This window comes from Ammospiza nelsoni, chromosome 3 (assembly GCF_027579445.1).
Source record: "Ammospiza nelsoni isolate bAmmNel1 chromosome 3, bAmmNel1.pri, whole genome shotgun sequence".
NCBI lineage: Eukaryota > Metazoa > Chordata > Aves > Passeriformes > Passerellidae > Ammospiza > Ammospiza nelsoni.
The window spans coordinates 90402291-90427060 of NC_080635.1; the positions used below are offsets into that span (position 1 = coordinate 90402291).

Genomic DNA, 24770 nt, shown 5'->3' on the forward strand with positions numbered 1-24770 from the left:
AAACGGGAGCACCACACCAGGCCTCACACTCAGCACAGCCAAAGGTGCTGCTCTAAACGGGAGCACCACACCATGGCCTCACACTCAGCACAGCCAAAGGTGCTGCTCTAAACGGGAGCACCACACCATGGCCTCACACTCAGCACAGCCAAAGGTGCTGCTCTAAACGGGAGCACCGCACCATGGCCTCACACTCAGCACAGCCAAAGGTGCTGCTCTAAACGGGAGCACCACACCATGGCCTCACACTCAGCACAGCCAAAGGTGCTGCTCCAAACAGGAGCACCATGCCACGGCCTCACACTCAGCACAGCCAAAGGGTGCTGCTCCAAACGGGAGCACCATGCCATGGCCTCACACTCCCCATAGCCAAAGGTGCTGCTCCAAACGGGAGCACCACACCATGGCCTCACACTCCCCATAGCCAAAGGTGCTGCTCCAAACGGGAGCACCACGCCAGGCCTCACACTCAGCACAGCAGCTGCTGTCCAGAGTGCCACAGCTGAGACTAGAGCATCATACAGAGTCAAAAAAAAAGGAGGAGGGGTCAGTGGACTTCAGCCCAAAGAAACATTTCTAAGGCTTCTTCCCCAGGCATCAGCAAATGTGGGACAGAACAACAGATGTCAGATCAGCAATTCCCCGCCTCTGTATCTGGGAAAGCCTGTGTTTTAAAACAAAGATTTCTCCTAGCAAGTGCTCACCAATCTTCTGGTTCTTCTTTTCTGTTATCTTTGTCAAGAGCTGGTGGAAGGAGTGTGACACAGCACAGTATCACAGCCATTAGAGCAAAAGAAAAAAACCTTTTTAGTACTCTGCAGTGCCACCCTCAACAGAAAAGGCAAAACATCCCAAAGTATCAATAGAGCAGAAGATTAGGCTCAACTGCATTATGACTGGTACCAACACCTGTCAGCAGTAAACTGAGAATTTTTTAAAAACAGACATTGTTAACTATGTTACATGTTTCTTTCCTTAATTCGTTGAGTTCATAATAACTAAATTACGTAGAACAGCAGCTAAATTGGTTCATCGTTGCTCAACTACTATTTAAAAGGACAAAGCAAAAAGCTGAAAGGAATAATATTTGGGGAACTGGATAGCTTCAGGGAATAGTTAATGATGGGATAGAGAGACTTGAATGCCTGTATCACTGGCTTTAATTTGGCTCAGGGCAGTAGTGACACAAAGTAATTACTACACGAGAGCTATTCACGGGTCTTTTGTGTGAGATGAGGTGGTGGTCTCTTTCTATTCCTAGCTGGTGGACACCTGCCTTACAAAACCCAGCAGCACATCTCTCACTCTCAGCACCTGGCAAAGTCAAAAAGCTAAGCTCAGATTTGGGGAAAGAGCAGGGCTACTGTACTACCCAAGCAACAAGCTAAAGTGTGTTGAGGGGACAGCCCATAACAAGGACACTGCCGAGCCTCATCAGTGACACAAACAGCAACTGTCCCTGGCAGATCAACCCTTTCAAAAAAGACCAACATTTGACTAAATATGGAGCTGGACAATTAACAAAGGCTCCGGGTAACCCACTCACTTTCATGGGTTCTGTAATTTCCGGGACTGTTTTTTTTTATTTGCTGGATGGCAGGAAAGCTGCTCCTGGACAATGAAATTTCTGATTGGGTTTTTACTGTTATTATTTGCAATGTGTTAGTGCCTGCAGGTCACAGACAGGATTATGACTTTGTTGTGATAGGTGTTCACAAACCACTAGTAACAGGCAGTTCTCACTTAGATGACCTTATACTTTAAACAGAAAAGCCTGAGAGTGAAGGAAGAAAGAAGATATTATTATCCTCATTTCATAGAGGGGCAGCAACTGTGCAGAAAGACAAATAGCATTACGTCCCGAGGGGCTGAGCTCATGTTGCTCTTCCTGAACTCAGTAAAAACTGTGGGTGTTCAACAGCATGGAAAAAAAGGGGCCAACATCGCATAACAAGTAAGGAGGAGAACCAGGACTTGATGGGTCCCAAACTGACCTTGCTTGTTTAACAGCTTGCAGAGAAAATGAAGAAAAGCTGAAAAATCATGTTGCTTTAGGAGTACTTGTTTGTGCTGCAGCACCAAACTTGTTGGTTCCTCAGGCTCTGTTGTTCAGGGAGAGAAGGCTACCATGGGAAATGGCCAAGGTTTCAGGTCTCGTTTTTCAATCTTTCATTCTCCTTTTCCAAAAAATTTCTGTTGTGGTCCTCAAGGTGAGCAGGGGCAGAACTGTACTTTTAGTGAAGACCCTCCTTTACTTTCTCCAAAGATTGGGAAGTGTATGCCTGAGAAGGGGTGGAAAGGATCCACAAGCATCCATGGTGCTCATTGCTATCATAGCAGAAGTGTCCTAAAATGGATAGATAAAGATGAGCCTTTAGGATAAGCAGACAGTCTTCTAAATTAAGAACTGGACATAAGAACAAATCTTCCCTCTTGTTTGAAAATTATTTAAGGGACTGCCACATAAACCCTGTGAAAATCAATCTGCCTGTGGGCAGGACACCAAATAAGTGTTAAAAACCAGTGTACTGGCTTCCTCCATGAGCACGCTTCCAAGTGCATCATTTATGTCTTGTTTGATAGTTGGCTCTACCTATGGAGGAAGAGCGAGAAATGACCAAGACCTCTGAGTTTATTTGAGGCAGCAGGAGGAAACACTCTTGACAAGAAATTATGGAGAAATCTTGAAATCAATCATGGTGCTGCAGGGTGTACAAAACTAGGAAGCAAGTGATTTTTCTGAAATAATCAAAGCATCTGACCTGATTGTTGTACAGATTTTTTCCAAAGTAAATCATCAAGGTCTCATAATGCACCTCTGATCAACCTAAATAGATAAATAAAAAGCTTAATAGATAAAGGACAACGTTCCTGAAGTGGCAAAGTTAATTTTTCATAAAAATATAAAATCAAAGTATTTGGGGAAAAAAATCTGACTGAGAAGGCAAGAATTTGTGATTTAGAAAGAGCATAGGATCAGCTGGATTATCTCATCTGTTACCCCCTCGCCTCTTCTTCCTGAAATAAGAACTGAAGGAAATCCCAGTTGCAATATGTTGTGGTTTAACCCCAGCCAGCAACTAAGCACCACACAGCTGCTCACTTACTCCCTGCCCCCAGAGGTATGGGGAAGATAGTTGGGGGAAAAAAAGCAAAATTCATGGGTTGAGATACACACAGTTCAACAGGACAGAAAATTAAGGGGGGAAATGGATTTACAAAACAAGTGATGCATAATAATAACAGCAGTAATAATAACAATGCAACAGGAGTACACAAACCCAGTGGTACACAATGCAGTTGCTGACCACCTGCTGACTGATGCCCAGCCAATCTCTGAGCAGTAACCCCAGGCAGCTTTCCCCCCACTTCACAAAATAAGCATGACATCAGGCAGTATGGAATATCCCTTTGGCCAGTTCAGGTCAGCTGCCCTGGCTCCATGTCCTCCCTGCTTCTTTTACCCCCAATCTACACGCAGGTGAGAAGCCAAAAACTCCTTGACTTAGTGTAAACACTGCACTGGAACAATGAAAACATCACTGTGTTATCAACACAATTCTCATACTAAATCCAAAACACAGCAGTGTACCAGCTGCTAGGTAGAAAATTGACTTTATGGCAGCCCAAATCAGGAGAAAATAGTACCTGGGGTGGTCAATCATGCACTTTAAAAGGCAGCTGAGTTCTAGAATTCCATCATGTGGTTGAGAGGCCAGTAAAACTCAAATACTCTAGTTTCACTAGGTGTTTGCAGTTTAAAATTTTGCTCCAACCGAGAATAGCAGAATTCTTACCTCGAGAAAGCTGTGGAGAACACTAATTTCAGGTTTATGGTAATAAATGATTGGTTGATGGGAATAAGCTTTCCAAATTTTTGTATTATTTTGCAATATATAATATAAAAGGAAATATTTTGAAACCAAAACTCATTTTGAAGCAAGAAACTGAAACGTTTAGCTTGGAAATGTCACAACGAGACATTCCCACACTGTTGGAACATCCCTCTACCACTTACTCTTTTTTAAATGACATTTTCAGTGCAACCAACACACGTTTGCAAAGCATTTCGGTTTTGACAAGGTTGCATTTTCCAGCGGAAAGCCACTTTTTCAAAGGTTTTCAAAGCAGCTGCACTGGGAACAGGTATCACAAGATTGCAACAACCTTGCCTTTGCAAAACTGCTAATTTACAAGCAGGATCCTGGGAGAGGGGCTGGAGTATACAAGGCTGTAGGGGTCCCAGGGTGCCCCATGGTTATGAAGGTTGAGACCCTGCTGCTTGAGTAACTTCTGGCTGTCCATACCTCTTGTCTCCTGTTGAACGTGTAGGCTGAACAGGCAGTAGCAACTGTGCAAGATTGCACAGGGGGAAAACCGCTCAGTATGTGGCCACGGCTACATGTTCAACTCTGCAATGTCCTTCTCTACAATCCAGGCTGAGAAGTGATGCAAAGAAGGATTATCCTGAGACCAGAGTAATGCTCAGTCTAGGATGGGAATCTTTAGCAAGCCAAGAATGTGGAGGTAGGATGAACAGTAACACATGCCCTTAAATTCCCTCAACAGGCTGATTTTGGTCTGGTAATGTCCACTTGATGTGACTTGCAAAGGGGATGTGTCCCTCCACAAACATAGAAGAGAAGTTTAACTGGGTAGGCTCACATTGAAAGCAAAAGTACTCAACATTTTCAATGAAATAAAAAGTCCTCTGAGAAGTTAATACTTTCTGAAATGCATAGCTAAAGAGAAATCTGATCTGATTGAACACAGTCCTAAATAAAGTTCTTTTTACTTTCCACCGCTTCCGAATGACCAAACAGATGGACTAATACCAGAAACTCAAGTTGGGCACAAATGAGTTGGCCTTTTTTTTCCTTTCCACTTTTCTCACAGGGAGTGCCATTTGAAATGATCTCCTTTCTTGTTAATTTAACGATTACCATCAGAAAGAGCCAGCGGCTGAAAAATTATTGTCAGTAATTATGATATTGCAGACTCGCTCTGGGACTCGACGCAGGGAAAACATTGGATTGTGCGAATGATGCTGTGCTCTTGAGCAGATGCACTTTGGTGGATGGAGCCTGGAGATTTTGTTGCCTCAGACCGTGGGGTCCCAGCTTGAGAAGCCTTCAGGAGGAAGAGTCACTGTGAGATAGCAGGCACATCTTGAGTTGGACACCCATAAAATACAGCCATGGGAAACCTTTAATCATCACTAGTGAAGAGTTGAGTGTTTTTTTAACCTGATAAACAAGGAGAATCACATATTCCTCCTCTGTACGTGGATGTACCAGTTCAGGTAAATGGTAGATGGACCAGTTAATGTCTTTAGACACCATGTCAAATGATAAATATTTATCATGTTTCAGTATTAATTCGTGTGAAGACAATACATATGTATGACACTGCAGAGGCAGAAACACACGATCAAAGCTAGCTAGATATCACAGTGCTTAGGAACTGGCTGCTGAATAAAGCTCAGCTTTCCAGTTATGCCCATTGCCTGCCCACCTTTGGAGCCATTTCGCCCCCCAGAGATGAGGGAATCCCCATCACTTCTGAGGGCTGCCATGACGGTGGTCGTGTAAGCCCGAAAACACCGAAGGCGGGATTCGGGTAGTGAGAAAAAGGGAAATAAAGTATGTCAAAACCCTGGTGTTCCACAGGAAATACTGGGACGGGGAAAGGACGCCCCACGAGGGCAGCCACAGCCGCCAACCTCCGCAGCCCGCGGGGTGCGCCAGCCCCGCGGCCCCGGGCCGAGAGCGGAGCCGGTCCCCGCTATCCCCGCGGTCCCCGCGGTCCCCACGCGGGGCGGGCGGCGGGGCCGGGCCGGGTCCCCGCGGCGGGGATGCGCCGTCCGCCCCCCCGGGCCGGAGGAGGCGCTGCCTTCCACATTGGCTGGGGGCGGGCGCGCCGCCTCCCCGGGCCCGCTCCCCGCGCCCGGCCGGGGGACAGGCGGCGGAGCGCCGGCAGGACGGGGCTCGCGGCCGGGCAGCGCCCACGGCCGGCGGGGCGCGGGGTGGGGCACGGCCCGGAACGGAGCCGCTCTCCGCCGCCCGCCCCCGCGGTGCTCCCCGGTGTTCCCATGTCCCTCCCCCGGGGCGAACTTTGGCCAGCGCCGCCTGTCCGCCCCGGTGCTGCCAGGGCCGGGACAAAAGGCACACACTGACACGTGATGGGCGCCGGGCTTCATAAATGGGACCGGAGCGGGGCGGAAGGCGGGGGGGACGCAGCGGCGGCGTGTGCCGGAGCCACGCCGGGCGCCCGGCGGCTCCCGCGCTGCCTCCCCGCGCCGAGGCGGCGGCGGGCGGAGGCGGCGGAGGAGGGGGCGGGCGGGCGGCACATGGAGCGGCGGCGGCGGCAGGGCGGCGGAGCCCGGCGTGCCGCCTGAGCCGGGCGGGCGAGGGCCGCGGTGGTCGGAGAGGAGGCGCCGAGGGGAGGGAAGCGAAGAAGGGGAGGCAGCCGGGGGGAGAAGTCTCCCACCTCCTCCTTCCCCTCGCCGGCACCGCCTCCTCGGCGCTCCCCAGTGCCGGGGTGCCCGGGTGGGGCGGCGCTCCTGCTCCCTGCCGGGGGTCGGCGCGGCCGGAGCGGGCGGGGAACGCGGCCGGTGCCGTGCGGAGGGTAAGGACGGCGCGGGCGGCGGGGGGGTAGGGGAGGGCGGCGGGTGCCCCCCGGTCGGGGGCCGGGGACCCTTCGTCCTCCTCAAAGTTTGTTGGCGGCGTGGGTGGGAGGGGGTTTTTCGGGGAATGACACCGCCTGCCCCGACGGGCGGAGGGGAGGCGGCTGCCTGCGGAGCATCCATCCCTGCGATCCGCCGCTGCGTCCCGCGGCGAGCGCGACCCACGCTGCGGCGGGGCCGGGGACCGCGCGGGTCTCGCCTGTGCCCCGGGCACGGCCCCGCGCCGCCGCCTCGGGCGAGCTGGAGTAGCCCGGGGGCACCCGGGACCAGCCGGCGGTCCCGGGAGCGCAGTGTGGCTCCGCGAGCCCGGCCGGAGGAGCGGGACCCGGCGGCCGAGGGCAGCCCGACAGCGGGCGGGGTGCGGGCGGCTGGTGGCGTTATGGTTAACACGCGTCTATTCTTCTGTGCGCGGAGCCGGTAGCCTCCCGGGCTCCCACAGGACCTTATCTGACACCGGAGGTTTTTCCTCTCGTCCTGACCCACTGGTGATTTAGAGCGGGTAGCATTCAGCCCGGCTTTCCTGTGCACTTTTCCTCTCAAAACTCTGTCTGTGAGGCTGTGACCGAAATAAAATGCGGTTCGCAATTTTGCGCGCAGTGATGTTCCGTTAAAAAATGTCATTTAGTCGTTCAGCACCCTCAGAATATCAGTTGGGTTTGTTGGTTGGTTGCTTGGTTTGTTTTTGTCTGAAATTTGGAAGTCTGGGGGGGAAGGAGCTGAAAAAGAGTGAGCCTTTTAAACTTCACGCAGCGTTTGTCATGTGAAATCTTCATCTGTTGAGAAATAATTTTGAGTAACCAGATGGGCTTATTTCAAATGGGCATCTTTTTGTCTCAAAGACGTCTGCAAATCTCCATTGAGAATACTCCTGGATGAGGTATGTACCGAGCCTTTGGTAGGAGAGAGCTCATTACTGTGATTGCAGTTTGATTAAGTAAAATGGTGTCAGAAGATGAAGTCCACAGTTTTCCTTCTTTCTCTAAAATTGTTATCACTGTTATTTTCTCTATGGCAGCAAATTATAACATTAAGAGTTTCGGCACATGTCTTTTTTTTTCTTTCAGAAGATAAAGGCTCATATATAACATACAGCCAGATAACAAAATTCCCCCCTGAGTCTCTACTAGGGTTTAAAAAAAAAAAAAAAAAAACAAACAAAAACAGTGTAGCTTTTTTAACCTGCTAAAGGTGTAGTAATTTTTTTTCCTTTTTTCTTAGATGCATCATGTTGTTTTCATTGTTATTGTTCACCCTTTCTTAAAGGAATATGGCATTCTCTGCTGGGGGTGGCATTGCTGTTAAGGCGAAGAATCAGAGCGCTACTAAATAGATGTTTAATAACAAAATGTACAGCATTGCTAAAATTACTTGGCTGTGCTTAATTATTTTTGTGTTACACCTCATATCAACCACCAGCATGTGTTTTTCCTTCTCAAGAAGAGAAAAACACCCTGTGACTATAGTGACTATGCAGGCAGAGTTTATTAAATCAGTCATAAAAGAAATGAACGTAACATCTTTAAACAGTTCAGAAGATGAATGTGTAATTTCTGATTTGCTTGAGGTTAAAATTAGTTTTGTAGCAACGAGTAACAGCTTTGCTTTATTATCTGTTGGTCATTGGAATAAGAGGCAGAACCATTTGAATAAAACCATTTTAAAGCAGAATTCATAAAAACAATAATTGTTTGACTGAGCCAGCAGGCACCTATTGCCAGAAAGGAAAAAAAAAAGTTGGCTAGGTAAAGAAATTGACTTATTTGCTGAGAATTTAGCTCGTTGACCAGTCTGTGATACCTAAACACACAGGAATGGAATCAAAATACCTATAAAACTAAAGGTGAAGGTGGAAGCAGGTTACAGTATTGCGAGGATGAGCCGGTGGATGCCTTTCATCCTGGCTGTTGTTCTTTGATGAATGATGTGAGCTCAGTTGCATAAAGGACCCCGTTAAAGACTTTCATGCTCTGTTGAAGGACTGACAGGTCCTAGCCAGTGCAAACCTCTCTTTAACTTCCCCTATTACAAGTTTTTGATTGGGCAGCAGAAGTTTAGAAAGAAATAACTTTTTTTGCTTTCTTTTTGAAGCCATTTTTGACTTTCAGCCTTTCATGTGGCTGTCTCTAAATGCTTGCATCCCACTGGGAATTTTGGTGCTGAAAATGCTACACACCAGAGAGGGAGAGCTGACATGGTTTTCTTCTTTATTGAGTTGAGGTGAGGTAGGTGAGGAGACTAAGAATCAAAACTCATGTATTAATTTAGTATTGCCCAAGATTTTTATGAATACATTGCCATTCTTAATGCTGCAGGTCTCATGCACTGTCTTCTGCTCTCTTAGTTTCGCTAATTCTGCATGGTTTAAAGAGAAATTACTGTAACTTCTCAAATGCAAACTTTGTGACCTATCTAGCGACCTACCTAGGCATCTGCAGAATTCATTTTTCTCAATGGTGATTGTTATTAATTTCTTTCCAGATGTCTATTTTGTCTTTATTTGACAGTCCTCATGAAACAGTAAATTATTTTTTTGCTGCAATTTCTGAAATAGTTTAGGCTATGTAACATAATGAATGTTCTACAAAACCACTCATTGACCATTTAGGTGAGAATGTGGAGATTTTTCTCTTCTCTAGCAGCAAATTCGCAGTCTGGTGATGGTTTAAAATTCATACTGTGGGCGACCCTAACACTGGGATTTGGCCAAGTTCAAAGCAGCTATGCAGATGGACACACAAGACAGAAGGCAGAGGGAAATAGACCCTTTTAATCATAACAAGGCTGCTCTTGTTTTCTTATCTGCAGTGGAAATGCATGCAAGTCCCTTGTACCTAAAAGCAAGCTTGCAAATGTGCCTGAATAGACAGCAAGAGCATTTGTTACTAATGCAAAGTTAAAAATGTGACAACCTGTCTTCTCAGTGCTGCTCTGTATGTCTCCATTTCTAGACTGACACTGTACTGCTGCCAAAAGTGCACATCCCATCACTGTTGGTGGGATAAGGATTCCCCCCCAAACTCACACCCTTTGAAAGTGTGTGGCTTTGTTAATGACTGCTGAAACCAGCTATGACCTGTCCTTTTGAAATGCCTGTAAGGACTTCTAAATCAATTTCTTGTTAGAAAGAACTTTTTTTTTCCCCCCTTTTTCCCGAAGGTACCATTGTTGCCCGTGAAAAATGATTGGGTTTGCAACATAAGGTCGGAGCACATTTTATTCTGCCATTTGTGCCTCATGCAGGGGCATTATGGTGGTGCACACCCCAAGCTTGATTCTGCTTCTCTTCAGTAGGAACATCCTTTCTTGGTGAAACTGACCACATCCAAATTACAGACAAAATAGGTATTTCAGTACAGTGTATGACAATGTGATGTTCACTTCTTATACCTTGGCTGGCCTGTTGGTGAAAGTGGATGTTCTCTACAATTCAGATGTTGCATTGTTTGTGTAGATTGAGGCTAGATGGCATCAAATAGTGCCTCATCCTTTGTTAACCTCTTTTATGGCAATTATGTATTCTTAAGAAAAGATGTGTTTACTCACTACAAAGTACTGAGCAGAAGCGGGTCTGTACTGTCAATTCCCTTTCAGCCCTCGCTGAGTAGTTTCCATCTTTCTGCATTTTAATAAACATTTCAAAGTTTATGTTTAGGATCTTGAGGGGCTCCCACCATCCTGTTCTCCTGAGGACGTGAAACATGGTCTCAGAAATTGCTGCTCTTAGTCAGTTGTGCCTCTGTTTTAAGGAATGCAGCTCTGAAGTCCAGACTATGTACATGCCTGGGATGTTAGGTGACATATGTACACATACATGCAAAATAACTTTTGCAGGATCTCAGTGATAGATATATTATATTTAAATTCTTGCTTTTAGCCAAAAAGGCTGTGTATAAGGGGATTCAGAAGGATGTTCAGCAATCATCTTGCCTATATTTTTAGTACCTACACTTGTCTGCGTGTACTCTAGCACTTGAAATTTAGGTTTATGCGTGACATACTGCAGGGTTTGTGAGACTTCAGTTCTTCCTCTAGGCATGTGATTTTTTTTTGTTTATGTCTATTTGTAAGTTTATGCATAGAAGTATACCTATATATATATAAAGTCATAACTCATCCCTCAGTATATTTTAGCTATTTTTCCAAGTCTGATGTAATATTGGTTGGAGTCTCTCCACAATTTGTTGTTCTGCTACTTGGATATCAAATTCTACTGTAATTCTTTTTCACTTCTCCTCTTCCCTCCCTCTCTCCTTTTTTTAAAAAAAGAAAAGCATCTGCATATTTCAAAGACATACACCATTGCCAAGCAATCTGGCGTAGTGGCTTAATATGCTGGCAAATAATTTCACAAGTTATTTGTGTGTGTGAAGGCAGTATATTTGAATATCATTATATTGTGAATGTAACTATGAAGACAGTTATCTGAGCTTGTTTAAATCTTAGGAAAGGCCAGACATCTCCAGAAATAAAAAAATCGTTTTAATTTTTTAATTGGGAGTGTGTATTTTTGTCCTTTGCTAATGCTGGTGGCACGGGACATGGCAGTTGCCAAAAGCCTTTTTGTCCTAGCTTCTGAGCATTGCCAGTACTTGATGGCCTAAAAAGGTCTGCAGGAGAGGCAGACTCTTGAAGACTGAGTTAGAAGGGATGTTGCTTTGCAATGTGTTGCTGGCCTTCTGTGCACTAACATTTGTCATTGACTCTGAACCTCTTTTTCTTTTTTTTTTGGCGTGTTTTTCCATCGTATGGGTCACTCGGTGGCTCCATTTGAGCACTCTCTTCCTTGCCACCTTTGAAGTCCATATCCTGTATGTCATTTTCCTTAAGCAGTTTGATTTTTGTTAATGTCCCTGGCCAAATTTGCTCAGCTAACTTCTCCTGAGTGTCCCCAGCCTGGTCCCAACTGTCAGCGTGGATAATGCTGTCCTTTTCTCTGACCTTACCAAGGATGGCTTCTCAGAGCCCTTTGCATCTTTCTTCATCATTTGAATACAGATCAGAAATGGACTTTCAAAAGAGCAAGTCATTGCCTGCAGAGTGAGCAGTGGATCTGTTCTTTCTTTATGGTGAGATCTGAAAAATCCCACTAGCTTTATCTTTCAGCTTACGGAGGTGTGTCTGAAGTTCGCACAGATCAGAAGAGGAGGGAGGTTTTCTCTCGTGAATTTTCTTCTTCACCTGATCTGCTTTCCTCCAGCCCATCACAAAGGCAATTCTTCACTTTCTCTAAAATCTGTATCGCTGCCTCACTGAGGCACTTCCACTTGGGTCTTCCTTTCTTACCTTTCTCCACTTTGCTCCTATCTTGCCTGGAGATGTCTTATTCCCAGTATAAGGACAGTAGTTATCTTTCCTCTTTCCTAGCAATCCTTACCACACCAATAACTTAACCCACATTACCATTGCTCTCGGCATCTCCTTGCTATCTCATGATTTCTTTAATTAAAACTTGTTACAGCCAGTTTGTTGAGGGGGGATGAGAAGGCAGACATATACTCTATGCAGTTTATGAGAATTCTCCCTGGAGCCTGATGTTTTTGCTATTTTTCTGTCTCTAAACCTTACTCTTTTAATAAAGTTCTTTAATATCTTCTGCTGCAACAAATTTGTGACCTTCTGTGTTCTGTTCTGGCCATTGGATGGAAACTATTTTCTAGGAGAGGTTCTCTCCCTCTCTCTCTTTTCTTCCTAATAAATGTGGTTTTCCTCCAGTTTGATCCTCTAGACATTACATTCTTCTGGAGACCTTTAGCATTTAGCATCCAATGGAGCCTGGTCTTTTATGTCCTGCTCTGTTGTTTCAAATTACTTCTCTCCCTTAAACTACACGTGTACTAAGCTGCCATTTCTTCTAGGTACTTCCAGGAGATTGAGTGTTAACCCCTTATCTCTTTTGCACCTGGCTGGGCTGCTTTGTCTCCATTTAACATTTATGTCAATTCTGCTCAGCAATAAGTGCCTGCACCATTTGACATTAGAGAATGGATAGAGAAAAGGCTGGAAATGAGAGGATTTCGGAATTTTAAAATCTGAGATGAACACTTTTGTGATGAACTTTGAGAGTTCAAAATTAACCAGTTTCCATTCCAGTTCTCTTCCATTTTCTTTAAGTACCACGGTATTGTATCAAACTTTTCATATTATCTGTCCATTCTTCTTCATTGGAAAAGAAGAATAGAAAGTCCTTTATTGGGAAACCAGTCCTTAAACTCTGATTTTAAGCAAGTAACAAGGTCATGATTGCTTCCTTTCATCTGAGTCTTTCATACTTCAGCAAGATTCCTCATCCTCTTTCAAAATTCTATCTTTAGATGAAATTAAGACAATATGAAGTAAACTGTGAAAGGTCTTTAAATCTACAATTTTACAATAGCCACCTCTGCCTTCCATCCCTTCTCCCAAAAGCTGGGCAGAGCAGGTAGCTCTAGTTTCCTGTTAATATTACCCTGATGGTCCCCTTGGCTGGTTTGTGACTTCAATACTTCATCTTGTCTATAACTTGGTGGGAAATGTGTTGTATAAGGGGTTGTGTTTTACAAGCTGAGGAGTTTTGGGTGACCTCAGGAGTTCTAGAGATTTTTCACAGACAGACAGGGGAGCTGCCCCCACACTTTCTCCTCTGCATCTCTGTGGGAAGCAGGAGGTGCATCCTTGGTTTGCTTAATTCAGAGGAAGGGCTTCAAGCTAAGCTTCTCATCAGGCATGCACCCTGCCTCTTGGAATATCACTTGGTGTCTTTATTTCTGGATGTTTAGCTCTCAATCCAACATGGAACAACTCGAGCAGTTCAGAGATGGGCAGCAGGATGTAGAGGTTGCCAGCATGCTCACCTGGCTCACAGAGAGCAAAGTTCTGGTACTTCCCCCATACCAGAAGGAGCAGGACTTCAGCCTTGCTTTTTGAACCTCTGATATTAGACACATGTACATGCTCTGTCTGTTTGGGATGTAAGGTGCAGCCTCCTTTTCTCTGTACCTGCAAATCACCTGTGCTGAAACTGGTACACACATCTTGCCAACTTTGGACGGAGGAAATAATACTATTCCTTTAAAAGTATTGTCCATCACTGATTAACACCCTGTTTTCCCCCTTGTTTTGTTTTTATTCAGGTTGTCTGCTGCTGGATGCTGGGGGGTGTCACATAGGAGCTATTTGCCCACAAATTGGAACAGTCCAGCCCTTATCCTGCTAGTGTGCAAACGGTATGTTAATTAGCACAAATAACCATGTACATGTGCCTTCTTGCTAATTAAGGTTCAGCTTGCCAAAGATATGATCATGTTACATAAGAACAAAATTGGGTTCATTACTTGCATGCCCTAGTTTACCCCATAGCTGATAGTGGCTTGCTGTATCTAGAAGATAACATCCCTAATTTGCTCCTCTCCTAGTGTCTGTGCTCCTTCCCGATCCCTCACACAGAGAAAATTCTGACTGAAATGAATGCAAGTTTTCCTGAATTAGGAGTGACAGCATATTTGCCATTTTTAGCTAGGAGTAGCACAGTTTTGGAGATGGAGTAGTAAACCAGTAAATAGGATAGGGGTAGCGTTGCCTTCGCATTCTTCTCAGCATGTGTTTTTTCCGTACTTGGTGTTACTGAGTCTGAGAGTGCCATTTCTCAGTCTGCACATTTCTTTCTCTAAGGCTTGGAAACCTTGTTCTGTCCTCGGAGCTGTATTGTCCATCACCATATGGGATAAGGTAATTATTAGCCATATAAATTTTCATTTTATAGGACAGTTCTAATTCTAGAGGCCAACAGTTACCATGGTAGATCTCATTTCTCTCGCAGTTTTACAGCTGACTGCATATGAGTGTAAATTATTGCTGTTTCTCCTGTGGTAGTACTTTGTGGACCCAGTTTGGGAGAAGTCCCACTTATTGGGCGCTCTGCAAACTTATCAGAAGATAATGCTCTTCTCTGAATGTCTTAGAACCTTATAAGGTATAAACAGGTATATAAGGTATAAAGGAATGTGCATTTGTATATTTTTATGCATTCAGAAATTGATCGAATTCTTCCTACTTGTCCTTTAGCCTGTTCTTAATTAAGTATGATTATCATAGAATAAATGTATAGACATGGAGATCAAAATATTTTCTAAAATGGAAGCCAAAAAGCTTTGATTGTGGATTCCCCTTTCTTGTTTTGATTCCTTTTCTTGCAATGTCAACATTTTTGCAGCTATCCGTATCATCATTGTATTGCTCATAATTACTTCTGAGGAAGAGAATAAATACTCACTCCTTCTATTCAGGCTATTAAAATTGCTTTATCAATCATCCTGTTTTGAAAATTATAACAAATTCACCTCTTTTTGTAGACAATGATAAAAACTTTCCAGCTCTCCTGAACAGCAGGAGAAGATAGGTAATAGCATTTTAATGAAGTCATGTTCTTGTTCCCCAAGTGAACTGGTCTTGTGAACCAACAAGAAGTCCAAAGGAGGTATAATTCCCCCTGTTGTCCTTGATGATGAGTTACCAGCCTCTTATGTACTATATATTTTTTATTTTACCTGAAGTGTATTTACATTCTGATATCCAAGCATCTTTTAGCGCTATATGTAACCACACAATGGAGGGCACTAGTAAGGCTTGCCCCTTCAACTCTTCACTAATTCTTTCACTTTGAAGGCAGAGCCTTACAACTTTGTGTCTCCAACCTTCAGGTGATGTTTAACACCTCGTGTGTTTGATCCCTGGTAGAGTAGGCAGGGAAAAAGGGCCGAAGGAAGTTGGACGCTGCCGCTGCAGACGGCTCAGCCGGGAGTTTGTCAAAGCCGCTCCACCTAGTGGCGGTCACTTGGCACAGCTGGGCTGGCAGCGCCCATCAACAGCTGCCGGGTGATGGGAGGACGGACTAAAATGGTGCTCAGCTACGATTGTTCTGCTCTGGTCTTCAAGATAAAAGACCCTTGAAGTTTTTCTCTGTTGTTTAATTCTTATCTGCAATCATAATTCAGTACTTGCTGTGAATTGCATGCAGTTGTGGCAGTACGCGAAACATTTTGAGTGCCGGTGTTGGTGCAGCCTCTCCTTCATATTTAATCAATGTTTCAGTCCTTTTAAAAGCTCTTTTAAAATGAGTGAGGTAGTTGAGCTCATTTACGAAAGGAATGAAGCTGAACGCTTTGAAAATGCAAAGTTGGAAGAGTGGATTCTGGCAGGGCAGGAGAGTTCTTGGCAGGACAGGGAGGCTCTCCCTTACTGCCAGTCTGCCCATAGGGGAGCTTTCTGCAGCACACAGCTGTCACTCCAGCCCCAGGGAGAGAGGATGAACCTGTGTGGAGGACACTTCTTCCCTGTGGAAGCTCTGAGAAGCCAGAGGGGCTCCTGCAATATTTCCTGTGGAGATGGTCATGGCTCTTGGGCAGAACGGGTTTGGGTTGCATTGAAGCCAGCTGCAAAGAGCAGTGTGGCTGCATGGTGTGGGGTGTCTGCTTTCAGGGGTGCTGCCTGCTCACCACTCCAGGTTTGGACAGAAATGCTCAGAGCCAAAATGTGTGTGACACTGGCATTGCTTCTGTCACTGTCTTTTCTTTCTATGTCAAATGGTGCAGCACCTGTGTCCTGATATCTGCAGTGCCAGAGATCCAGTCTTGTTTTCGCCAGACAGCAATGGAAAACATCACTGATCTCTTCAGTGCATTTTAGTAGTGAGCTTATACTGGGATAAACTAGTATCTAAATTAAAATAAATGAATTTCCTGTAAAGTGTAATTCCAGATCAGGCAAATGGTTGTTTTACTGCAACTTTAATAAAAATCAACTGCAGCTTGAATAGGTGCGTGCACACATACTGCTAGAAATTTCCAATTAGGATATTCCCAGCAGCAAACAAAACCAAAATTAATGTTAGCAGCATCCCCCAAAGCCTAAACTACACTACTAATGAACTCCCAAGTACTCTGAAAGAAAGCTCTCTTTGCAGAGACAATAAGGTGAAAATTACTGTAATAATCTCAATGTAAAAATACAGAGGAAAAAAAAAAATCATTGACATTCAAAGTAAGACTTGCCTCTCCTGATCCCATTAACCATGTTGTTAGCATAGCATATGCATGCATAGTGATATTGTCACATAACTCACTGCCACCTTCAAAAGAGCACACAAAAATCCGTGTTCTTTCATTTGTATTTCAAATAAAGGTACAGGTTGCATGGCGCCTAATTCTGAGAAAGTCTGTACTTGACATGACTCCAGCAGGGATCAGCTACCTCATAACAATTTGTTTGTCTGTCTAGCAGAAGTGCTCAGTTGAATACAATTTATGAAGCTTTCCTCAGACATAATCTTCTCGACATGGGGCTGTGGCTTTACTCATTAAAATGGTTCCCTTCTGTCAAAAGCTTGAATAGTAGAGGATACCACAGCAATCTTTACATATTTATAGAACTACTTTTTTATTTAATATTTTTGGGTAGTTTTCAAATTAATAACACATTCTTCACTTCTGGTTGTAAAAGGGTGTTACAGTGCCAAGCTTAAAGTTGCCAGGCTTCACCCAAAGCAGATTTATCAGCAGAGTCATCTGTGCAGCATGTAACATCTGCAAATTCTCTAGGAACAGCTATAAAACAGAAAAGTACCTTCCATATTAGATGATTGCTGTTCATTTTTAATGTATGCTTCAGTGACATTTCCCTCCTTCACTGCTCACGCCCTCAAAATTAAATTCCTTAATACTGTCTGTCTGTCTAATAATTGTTATTTGCTGAGCAAACTGTGTCTGCAAAAGCTGACTCGGCCAGTATATTTTGTGTGTTGTGTCTTTCCCAGTAAGGGTTGTTTATACTCATACTTTCTTGCAGCATTGGAGTTGCAGTGTCTTCTGAAGGTCTAAGTTCATATATTCCCTTTAATACTCAATGTCCAGGCCTGCTTAATAAAAGGCAAAACTTGAAAGAGCTATGGAAAAAGTCTTGGGTGTTCATATGCTATAAGGGCAGTATAAATATATCAAATATATCAGCCAAGTGATCTCTGCTTCTTTGGAAATGCTCATGATTTCACATATTTTTGAGTACTGCTATTGTTGTAGAGAGGCATTCTTCTTTCCTGTAGTTTTCATGGGAAAAGAGAGCAGTGGTACCTGCTGTGCATGTCTTCTCTTTAGGAGTTGAGGTGATCAGTACTCTGATTTTGGACTAAATAAACTCTTACAGCCTTTCTGAGCATTTATTGTCAGTTGTGTAAACTGAACCTGTTAGGTCAGTACAAGCCTATGTACTGGCATCTAGGATTTCTTGAGTGCAACAATTTCCTCCACACTAAAAGCAAGAAGAAGCTTGGTTTGCTCCTGTTGCTGATTAATCATCGAGATGTTCCATAGCAGATGTAGAATATTTGTAGCACACAGAAAGAGTGATTCTGGCTCTTATTTGTATTCAGAGCACTCTCATCCATTGAGGTGGTGGAAGGGGGCCCTAAAGCAGATGTTCAATCCATATTCAAGGCATTTTCTATCAGCAAAGTAATATAAAGGAGTACAGCACAACAAGAGCTGTAAGATTTGTGTTATATGTCGATGCATGCTCAGGTGCTGATGGGGTCCTCTCCCAAGGGAACTCCGACCAGGAGTTGTTCCCCACAACTAGTCACCATCCATGAGCAAAGGCTGTACTTGACAGACCTGAGACCACTGGCTATTTGGGTACCTTCTGCTGGGTCCCCCCAGTTTTGGAGGGGACAGAATGTTTTTGAGTGTGTCCTCAGGGGTACAAATCACATTACAATGCTTCTCACAGAAGCAGTAGCTCCTGGTTCCTTTTGACTGGAATTTTGGCCACGGCTTAAACTTGGTGCCATGTTTATCTAGGCAAACTTGAACCGTCCTGACTGAGGCTTCTGGTGTGCACAGAGCAGATCACTGATTCTCTCAGTGACATAGCACGGCTGTCACCTTTCCTGAAACTGTGGACAGAGCTGGGTAACAGCTGGGTAACCCACCTCCCTCATATTGCACAAATATCCCAGTACCTTAGTTTGCTTACCAGAAGGAAGGAATACAGTAATCTTTGTATATGAGTGTAATGAAACTGTATATTTATTGATCGAATACCTTGCTAATAAGTTTGCAGTAGCAAATTCAGGATGTTAATAGACCTCAGATTGCCATTGCAGGATAATAAGAATATAGAGGCATATTGGGCGAACTGTGAAATCTGGAGTGCATGGCTCTGTCCCTGTCGCCTCTCTGTTGTCAATTTTTCAAAACCCTCTGTGCCTTTTGAAAGAAAAACAAAAAAGGTGGTGACTCACTTTAGTGCTGCTCCTGCAGTGGCTCTTGGTATTATCTAAATGAAGCAAGCCCAAGGAATATTGGTCTGCAAGGTGCTTTGCAATCAGGAGCTGAGAAAAATATCTTTCTGGTGGAGCAGCTCACAAGGTTTTGATGAGAAATGAAAATTTCTTTCCTGTGAAACACTCAATTCCCTGTGCCTCTGTTTTTCATGTTGCTTCTTAGTGTAATTCAGTTTTAGTGAAATCTAGGTGATTTCTCTCTAAGTGCTTAACCCACCCTGATTTCCCACAATGTCAAAGTTAGATCTGCACTGAATACCAGAGAAGGGTTGATTTTGTTTGACACAGTTCAGCTAAGTTGTTCGTGGAGTTTGTCTCCCTGTTTATGTTAATGAAGTCTGATCTTTTCCCCATATAGGACTTCCTCCGATGCATTTTTCCATCCCCCAAGTATCTCTGAAACCAACAAGACTGGGGTTATGAAGTCAATTCTAGATGGCCTCGCAGATACAACCTTCCGAACAATCACGACAGATCTCCTTTACGTGGGCTCCAACGATATCCAGTACGAAGACATGAAAGGTGACATGGCATCCAAGATGGGGTACTACCCCCAAAAGTTCCCCCTTTCTTCCTTCAGGGGTGATCCTTTCCAAGAAAAAATGACTGGAGGAGATGATTCCCTGTTGAGCATTATTCCCTCAGAGCAGGTCAACATCACAGAGTTTTACAACAAGTCCCTGTCCACTTTTAAGGATAATGAGGAGAATATACAGTGCGGGGAGAACTTTATGGATATGGAGTGTTTTATGATCCTGAACCCCAGCCAGCAGCTGGCCATCGCCGTGCTGTCGCTCACCCTGGGCACCTTCACAGTCCTAGAGAACCTCCTCGTCCTGTGCGTCATCCTACACTCCCGAAGCCTCCGGTGCAGACCCTCCTACCATTTCATCGGCAGCCTGGCTGTGGCCGACCTCCTGGGCAGCGTGATTTTTGTCTACAGTTTTGTGGATTTCCATGTTTTCCACCGGAAGGATAGCCCCAATGTCTTCTTGTTCAAACTGGGTGGAGTTACAGCCTCCTTCACCGCCTCCGTAGGTAGCCTTTTCCTCACGGCAATAGACCGGTACATCTCTATACACAGGCCGCTAGCTTATAAAAGGATTGTTACCCGACCAAAGGCTGTCGTAGCATTTTGTGTGATGTGGACCATCGCTATTGTAATAGCCGTTCTTCCTCTGCTCGGCTGGAACTGCAAAAAGCTCAACTCTGTTTGTTCGGACATATTCCCTCTCATCGATGAGACGTACCTGATGTTCTGGATCGGGGTCACCAGCATCCTCTTGTTGTTCATTGTCTATGCCTACATGTACATTTTGTGGAAGGCTCACAGCCACGCTGTTCGCATGCTGCAGCGAGGCACGCAGAAAAGCATAATCATCCAGTCCACGGAGGATGGTAAGGTTCAGATCACTAGGCCTGATCAAACTCGTATGGACATCAGGTTAGCCAAAACCTTGGTCCTTATCCTAGTTGTTTTAATCATATGCTGGGGCCCTCTCCTCGCCATCATGGTGTACGATGTCTTTGGGAAAATGAACAAGCTCATCAAGACTATCTTTGCCTTCTGTAGCATGCTCTGTTTGCTGAATTCAACAGTGAATCCCATCATCTACGCTCTCAGGAGCAAGGACTTGCGACACGCCTTCCGCAGCATGTTCCCCACCTGTGAAGGGACGGCGCAGCCCCTGGATAACAGCATGGAGTCTGACTGCCAGCACAAACACGCCAACAACGCGGGGAACGTGCACAGGGCTGCCGAGAGCTGCATTAAGAGCACAGTTAAGATTGCCAAAGTTACCATGTCTGTCTCCACAGACACAACTGCTGAAGCGTTGTAAGTCAGAGACTTCTTAGTGTTGTGAAAAAAAGGAGTTTAAGTTTAAAAAAATAAAAATTTAAAAAATCAACAACAAAGAAAACCAAACCCATGGCTTAACGTGTTTGTACACTCCTGTAATATTTTTTGGTTTGTCATTGTAAACTGAGCGATGATTGTGTTAAGAGCATTACCATCAGCCAGTTCTTCAGGTTTTACAATTAGGGATTCTAGCTAAATTTTCACAAGTTTTTCTCAAAAGGTGTTTACTGAATAATAATGTTTCCTGAAAGAGGACAGAGAAAATACCAGATTAGCAATCATTCCTTTTGGGTGTGAAGAAGAATTGTGAAACCTAATTGAAAAATAACACGTCCTAAACCAATACCATCAAATAAGAAAAAAAAGCCTTGTAATCATGCTGTTCATTTCAATGTGAAATGTATTTCATGTCTCTAAGTAACAGGAGTTTCTGAATTTTTCCAAAAGCAGCAGTGCTGAGTTTAGAGGTTTTGTAAAACGTGTCGTGTCCTGTGAATTGTGTGCTGTTTTATTATGTGTTATTGATATTTGTCTGATTAAACAAAGTGATAAGGTAGAATTCCGTGGAAATAATGTGAAACGTGATATGTAAACCCCATTGAAAACACTTATTGTATTTGAAGAATTCCTATGAGACATTTTGGAAATTTTACACTTTTAGTGGTCTTCTGTGGACTTAGAGGAGAGGCTTTGTGTTCTTCTACTAAAATTATTTCCCACTACCCTTTACTTTCATATGCATATGAGACTAACAGCAACAGAGGAATAGAGGAGGAATGTGAGAAAGGAGTGCACTGGTTCAGACTTTTAAATACCACTGCATTTATACAGAAGGATTATTTTTGGTTGCACAGACTACTGCCCTGCTCTTGGGTGTTGCCTGAACACGAGTACTGAAAAGCAAAGGTTCCGGATATTTGGCTCCTTTAATGGGCATCTGGTTTTAAGCCATGTGCTGGTGTTGGACCACTGAAGACAGCATGTGTCAGACTCAATGTGCGATGTTATCACTGTGCAGTCAATGTGTTCTTGAGGTGTGTCACATTCCTGTATCCCAGGTCTAAGCAGATTCAGAGCCTGAGATGCCAAACTCTTGTCTTCACTAAAAGAGGAGGAAATATTGTCAGACTTAGACATTTTCTTATTGTGTGAGTGTGTATATAAATAAATATCTCTGTGTGTGTACGTGTGTGTGCGTGTGTGTGTGTTTAAGTATTCTAACCAGTGTGAATCATGGTAGCATAGCTATGATAGGACACTATGACCAAATGTAACTGTATTTCTTGTTGCACGCTTTGCACACAAATTCTGTTTCTAAAATTGAGTTCTTCCAATTGATTACTGGTGAAAGTACCATATTAAGAACATCTTGATCCACGCCAAAGCGTGTATCCATGTGCTAGAGGAAGCAACCTTTCAGTTGCACTTGAGAATAAAGGGAAATGAGAGGTAGAGAGCATGGAATGAGCCTGCATTGACAAATGCTGCAGCTGATGGTGTTCCTGAAGACTGAGAAAGCCAGGAGTAAATTGTAGTTTGTTTTAAAGTTGTGAGTTCATTCAAATCTGATAGCTTGCATTGAGGTGTGTTTCTCTGAAACCACTGACAAGGTTTGACACTACCAGGAAGAAGTTACTGAAGGAAAATAGTGACTCTGTTCTGTGATGGGACAGTTTCTGCAGCTGGGACTGTCACAAGGAACATGCTACCAGATAGCCTTTGCAGCATGGATATTCTGTGGTTCTGTTCTGAGTCATAAGGTCTGGGATCCTCTACACTGCTGCCATGGTTTTTCAGACTGTTTTTTCATCCTGCTGTCTGATTTCTACCAAAATAGCTGAAAATGCAGCTTAGTCCTTTAGCTGCCTGGCACTTACTGCAGCAGGGATGACTTCCTCTCTGGCACAGGGCAAGTGGAGTCAAGTCCAGACTGCCCTGCCACCCATCCTTGTGCTTAAGTAGGGAGAGAGAGGGGGCAACAGCCCCGGGTCTCTGGCTCCCTTAGTGCAGGCCAGAGCATGTGGCTGAACAAACACCCAGCTCCTTTCAGCCACTGGCTCTGTGGGGGTGCACATAGCTCCAAGTTTAGGCTTGGTGAGGGATGGCATCTCCTTAAGATAAGATTGGACCAGGTGAGGTGCTGAGCAACAGCTGGGAGAGACAGGGGTACTTTCCTCCTCCACCCACCTCCCCTGCAGCTTGCCTGTGTGATGGGACAGGGCACTACTGTGCTCTCAAGGGGCCCACTGCAGTCAGCCAAAACCAGTGGATTGCAGAGGATTCCCTGAGGATATCAAGTCCTTCTGAAAGATCTTTCTTATGTCTAGGTCTAGTCCATCCTAAAGCAGTCCTCTTGGAGGAGTGGGGGAAAGCCCATTTGAAATGTTAAGAGTATTTTAAGAGCCATTTTTGAAACTGTCTTCTTGTGAATTAAATGCAAACTTTGTGGAATTTTGTTGTGCATTCAAGTTCTAAATTTTACGATAAATCATGGGACAATGGGGCTGTCTTGGCACTTAACTTGGTGCTTACTGATATAATAAGAAATAGCATCCTGTGAAATGTTATCGTCTGTCATCAGTATCTTCATTTGCATAATGAGTTTTTCTAAAGCTCTGGGAAGTGCATCGGTTCACTTAGAACCATTTATTAAAGAGTTGGCAACAATTTCCTTACATGTTGCACACTAAGTAGAACTATTCTTTCATTAGAAAAATCTGCTGCCGTTCTGAGATAAGCTGTACTTATACTTCAGCTTTAGGTATTCCTAATTTGCAGTTGGCTACCTTCACTTAGTGATAGCACAGCCAAATGATACTGTGTTCCACAGCCACCCACACCATTGTAATCATCATCATCATCATCCACCCACCACCTCTAGTTGCAGTTACGTGTGTGTGTACCAATTCCAAGTGTCACGTATCTACCAAGAAGACCATCTATGTCACACGTGTGCAGAGTTAGATTCTCGACAGTCTAATTGTATATTTGTATGATACAATCTCCTCAGTGCTGTGCAATCACTATCCACATCTTGCACTGGCCTTTCGATGAAAATTTTAGTGTGTCTGTTGTGAGATTGACAGCGCGTTCTACCTGCTGTTATTGGGCTGAATGTATGTAAATAAGTCATTTAAAAAAAAAAAAGTCATCTGTACAAGCAGTGGCCTAAAAAGTCTGTAATTGTGGACTAGGAAAATTGTTGAAGTTGCTGCGACATCTCAAATACTACCTTTGAATAAACTGTTTACAGGGTCTCTTGGGATGCTGTTTCACAGTGAAAGGAGAATTTTTCCTTGTGATAATATGAGGTAAAGAAATCAGATTACCTGAGATTTTTATTTCCAGTGTTTCGAAGTGGAGAACATAACTCTTTATTGTCTGTAAATCTAACATTATTACTTCCTCTTAGAAGAATATTGTATCATTAGATGTTTGTTTGAGCTGGTAACATTTTTGCAAATGTTGCAATATTTTTCATTAGCAACCTGTATAATAGTTTGTACACAAGTACTGTTCAGATTGTCATGAAAAGTAGCTTTGACCATTTACTTACCAGTAGCAGAATAGTATTTCTGTAAGATTTCCAGTGTATTCCTACCATATCATATTTTATTTCTATAATGTAATTAAACTGTTATTTATTCATGGAGAAAAAGTATTCCTCTGCTTTCTTGTTTTCCAAATTTTGAGATAACTGAGGAAGCCACATGATGATGCTGCCTCATCCCACAATGGCGCTCTACGTTTTGTTTATAAGTTTGTCTGTCAGATTCTGAAACAACTGCTTAAACAACTTGACAACAGATTGTCAAGCTTTGTGGGTTTTAATTTTACATTGATGTGTTTGAAGGAGGAGGTAGATCATATATTTTATATTTGTGTATCCAGTACTATGGAGACAAGAGAAATGA

General features: G+C 43.9%; 1 protein-coding gene across 1 annotated transcript; it reads left to right on the forward strand.

The window, feature by feature from the left end:
- The first annotated feature begins 6445 nt into the window (after positions 1 to 6445).
- Positions 6446 to 24514, forward strand: CNR1 (cannabinoid receptor 1). Its single transcript, XM_059468494.1, has 4 exons — positions 6446 to 6627; positions 13795 to 13887; positions 14333 to 14389; positions 19354 to 24514. The coding sequence occupies exon 4, from the start codon at positions 19415 to 19417 to the stop codon at positions 20834 to 20836; it is 1422 nt and encodes a 473-aa protein (XP_059324477.1). The 5' UTR covers positions 6446 to 6627; positions 13795 to 13887; positions 14333 to 14389; positions 19354 to 19414; the 3' UTR covers positions 20837 to 24514.
- The last annotated feature ends 256 nt before the right edge of the window (positions 24515 to 24770 follow it).

Coding starts and splice junctions, on each gene's coding strand:
- CNR1 (XM_059468494.1), top strand. CDS start 19,415: ATGAAGTCAATTCTAGATGGCCTCGCAGATACAACCTTCCGAACAATC.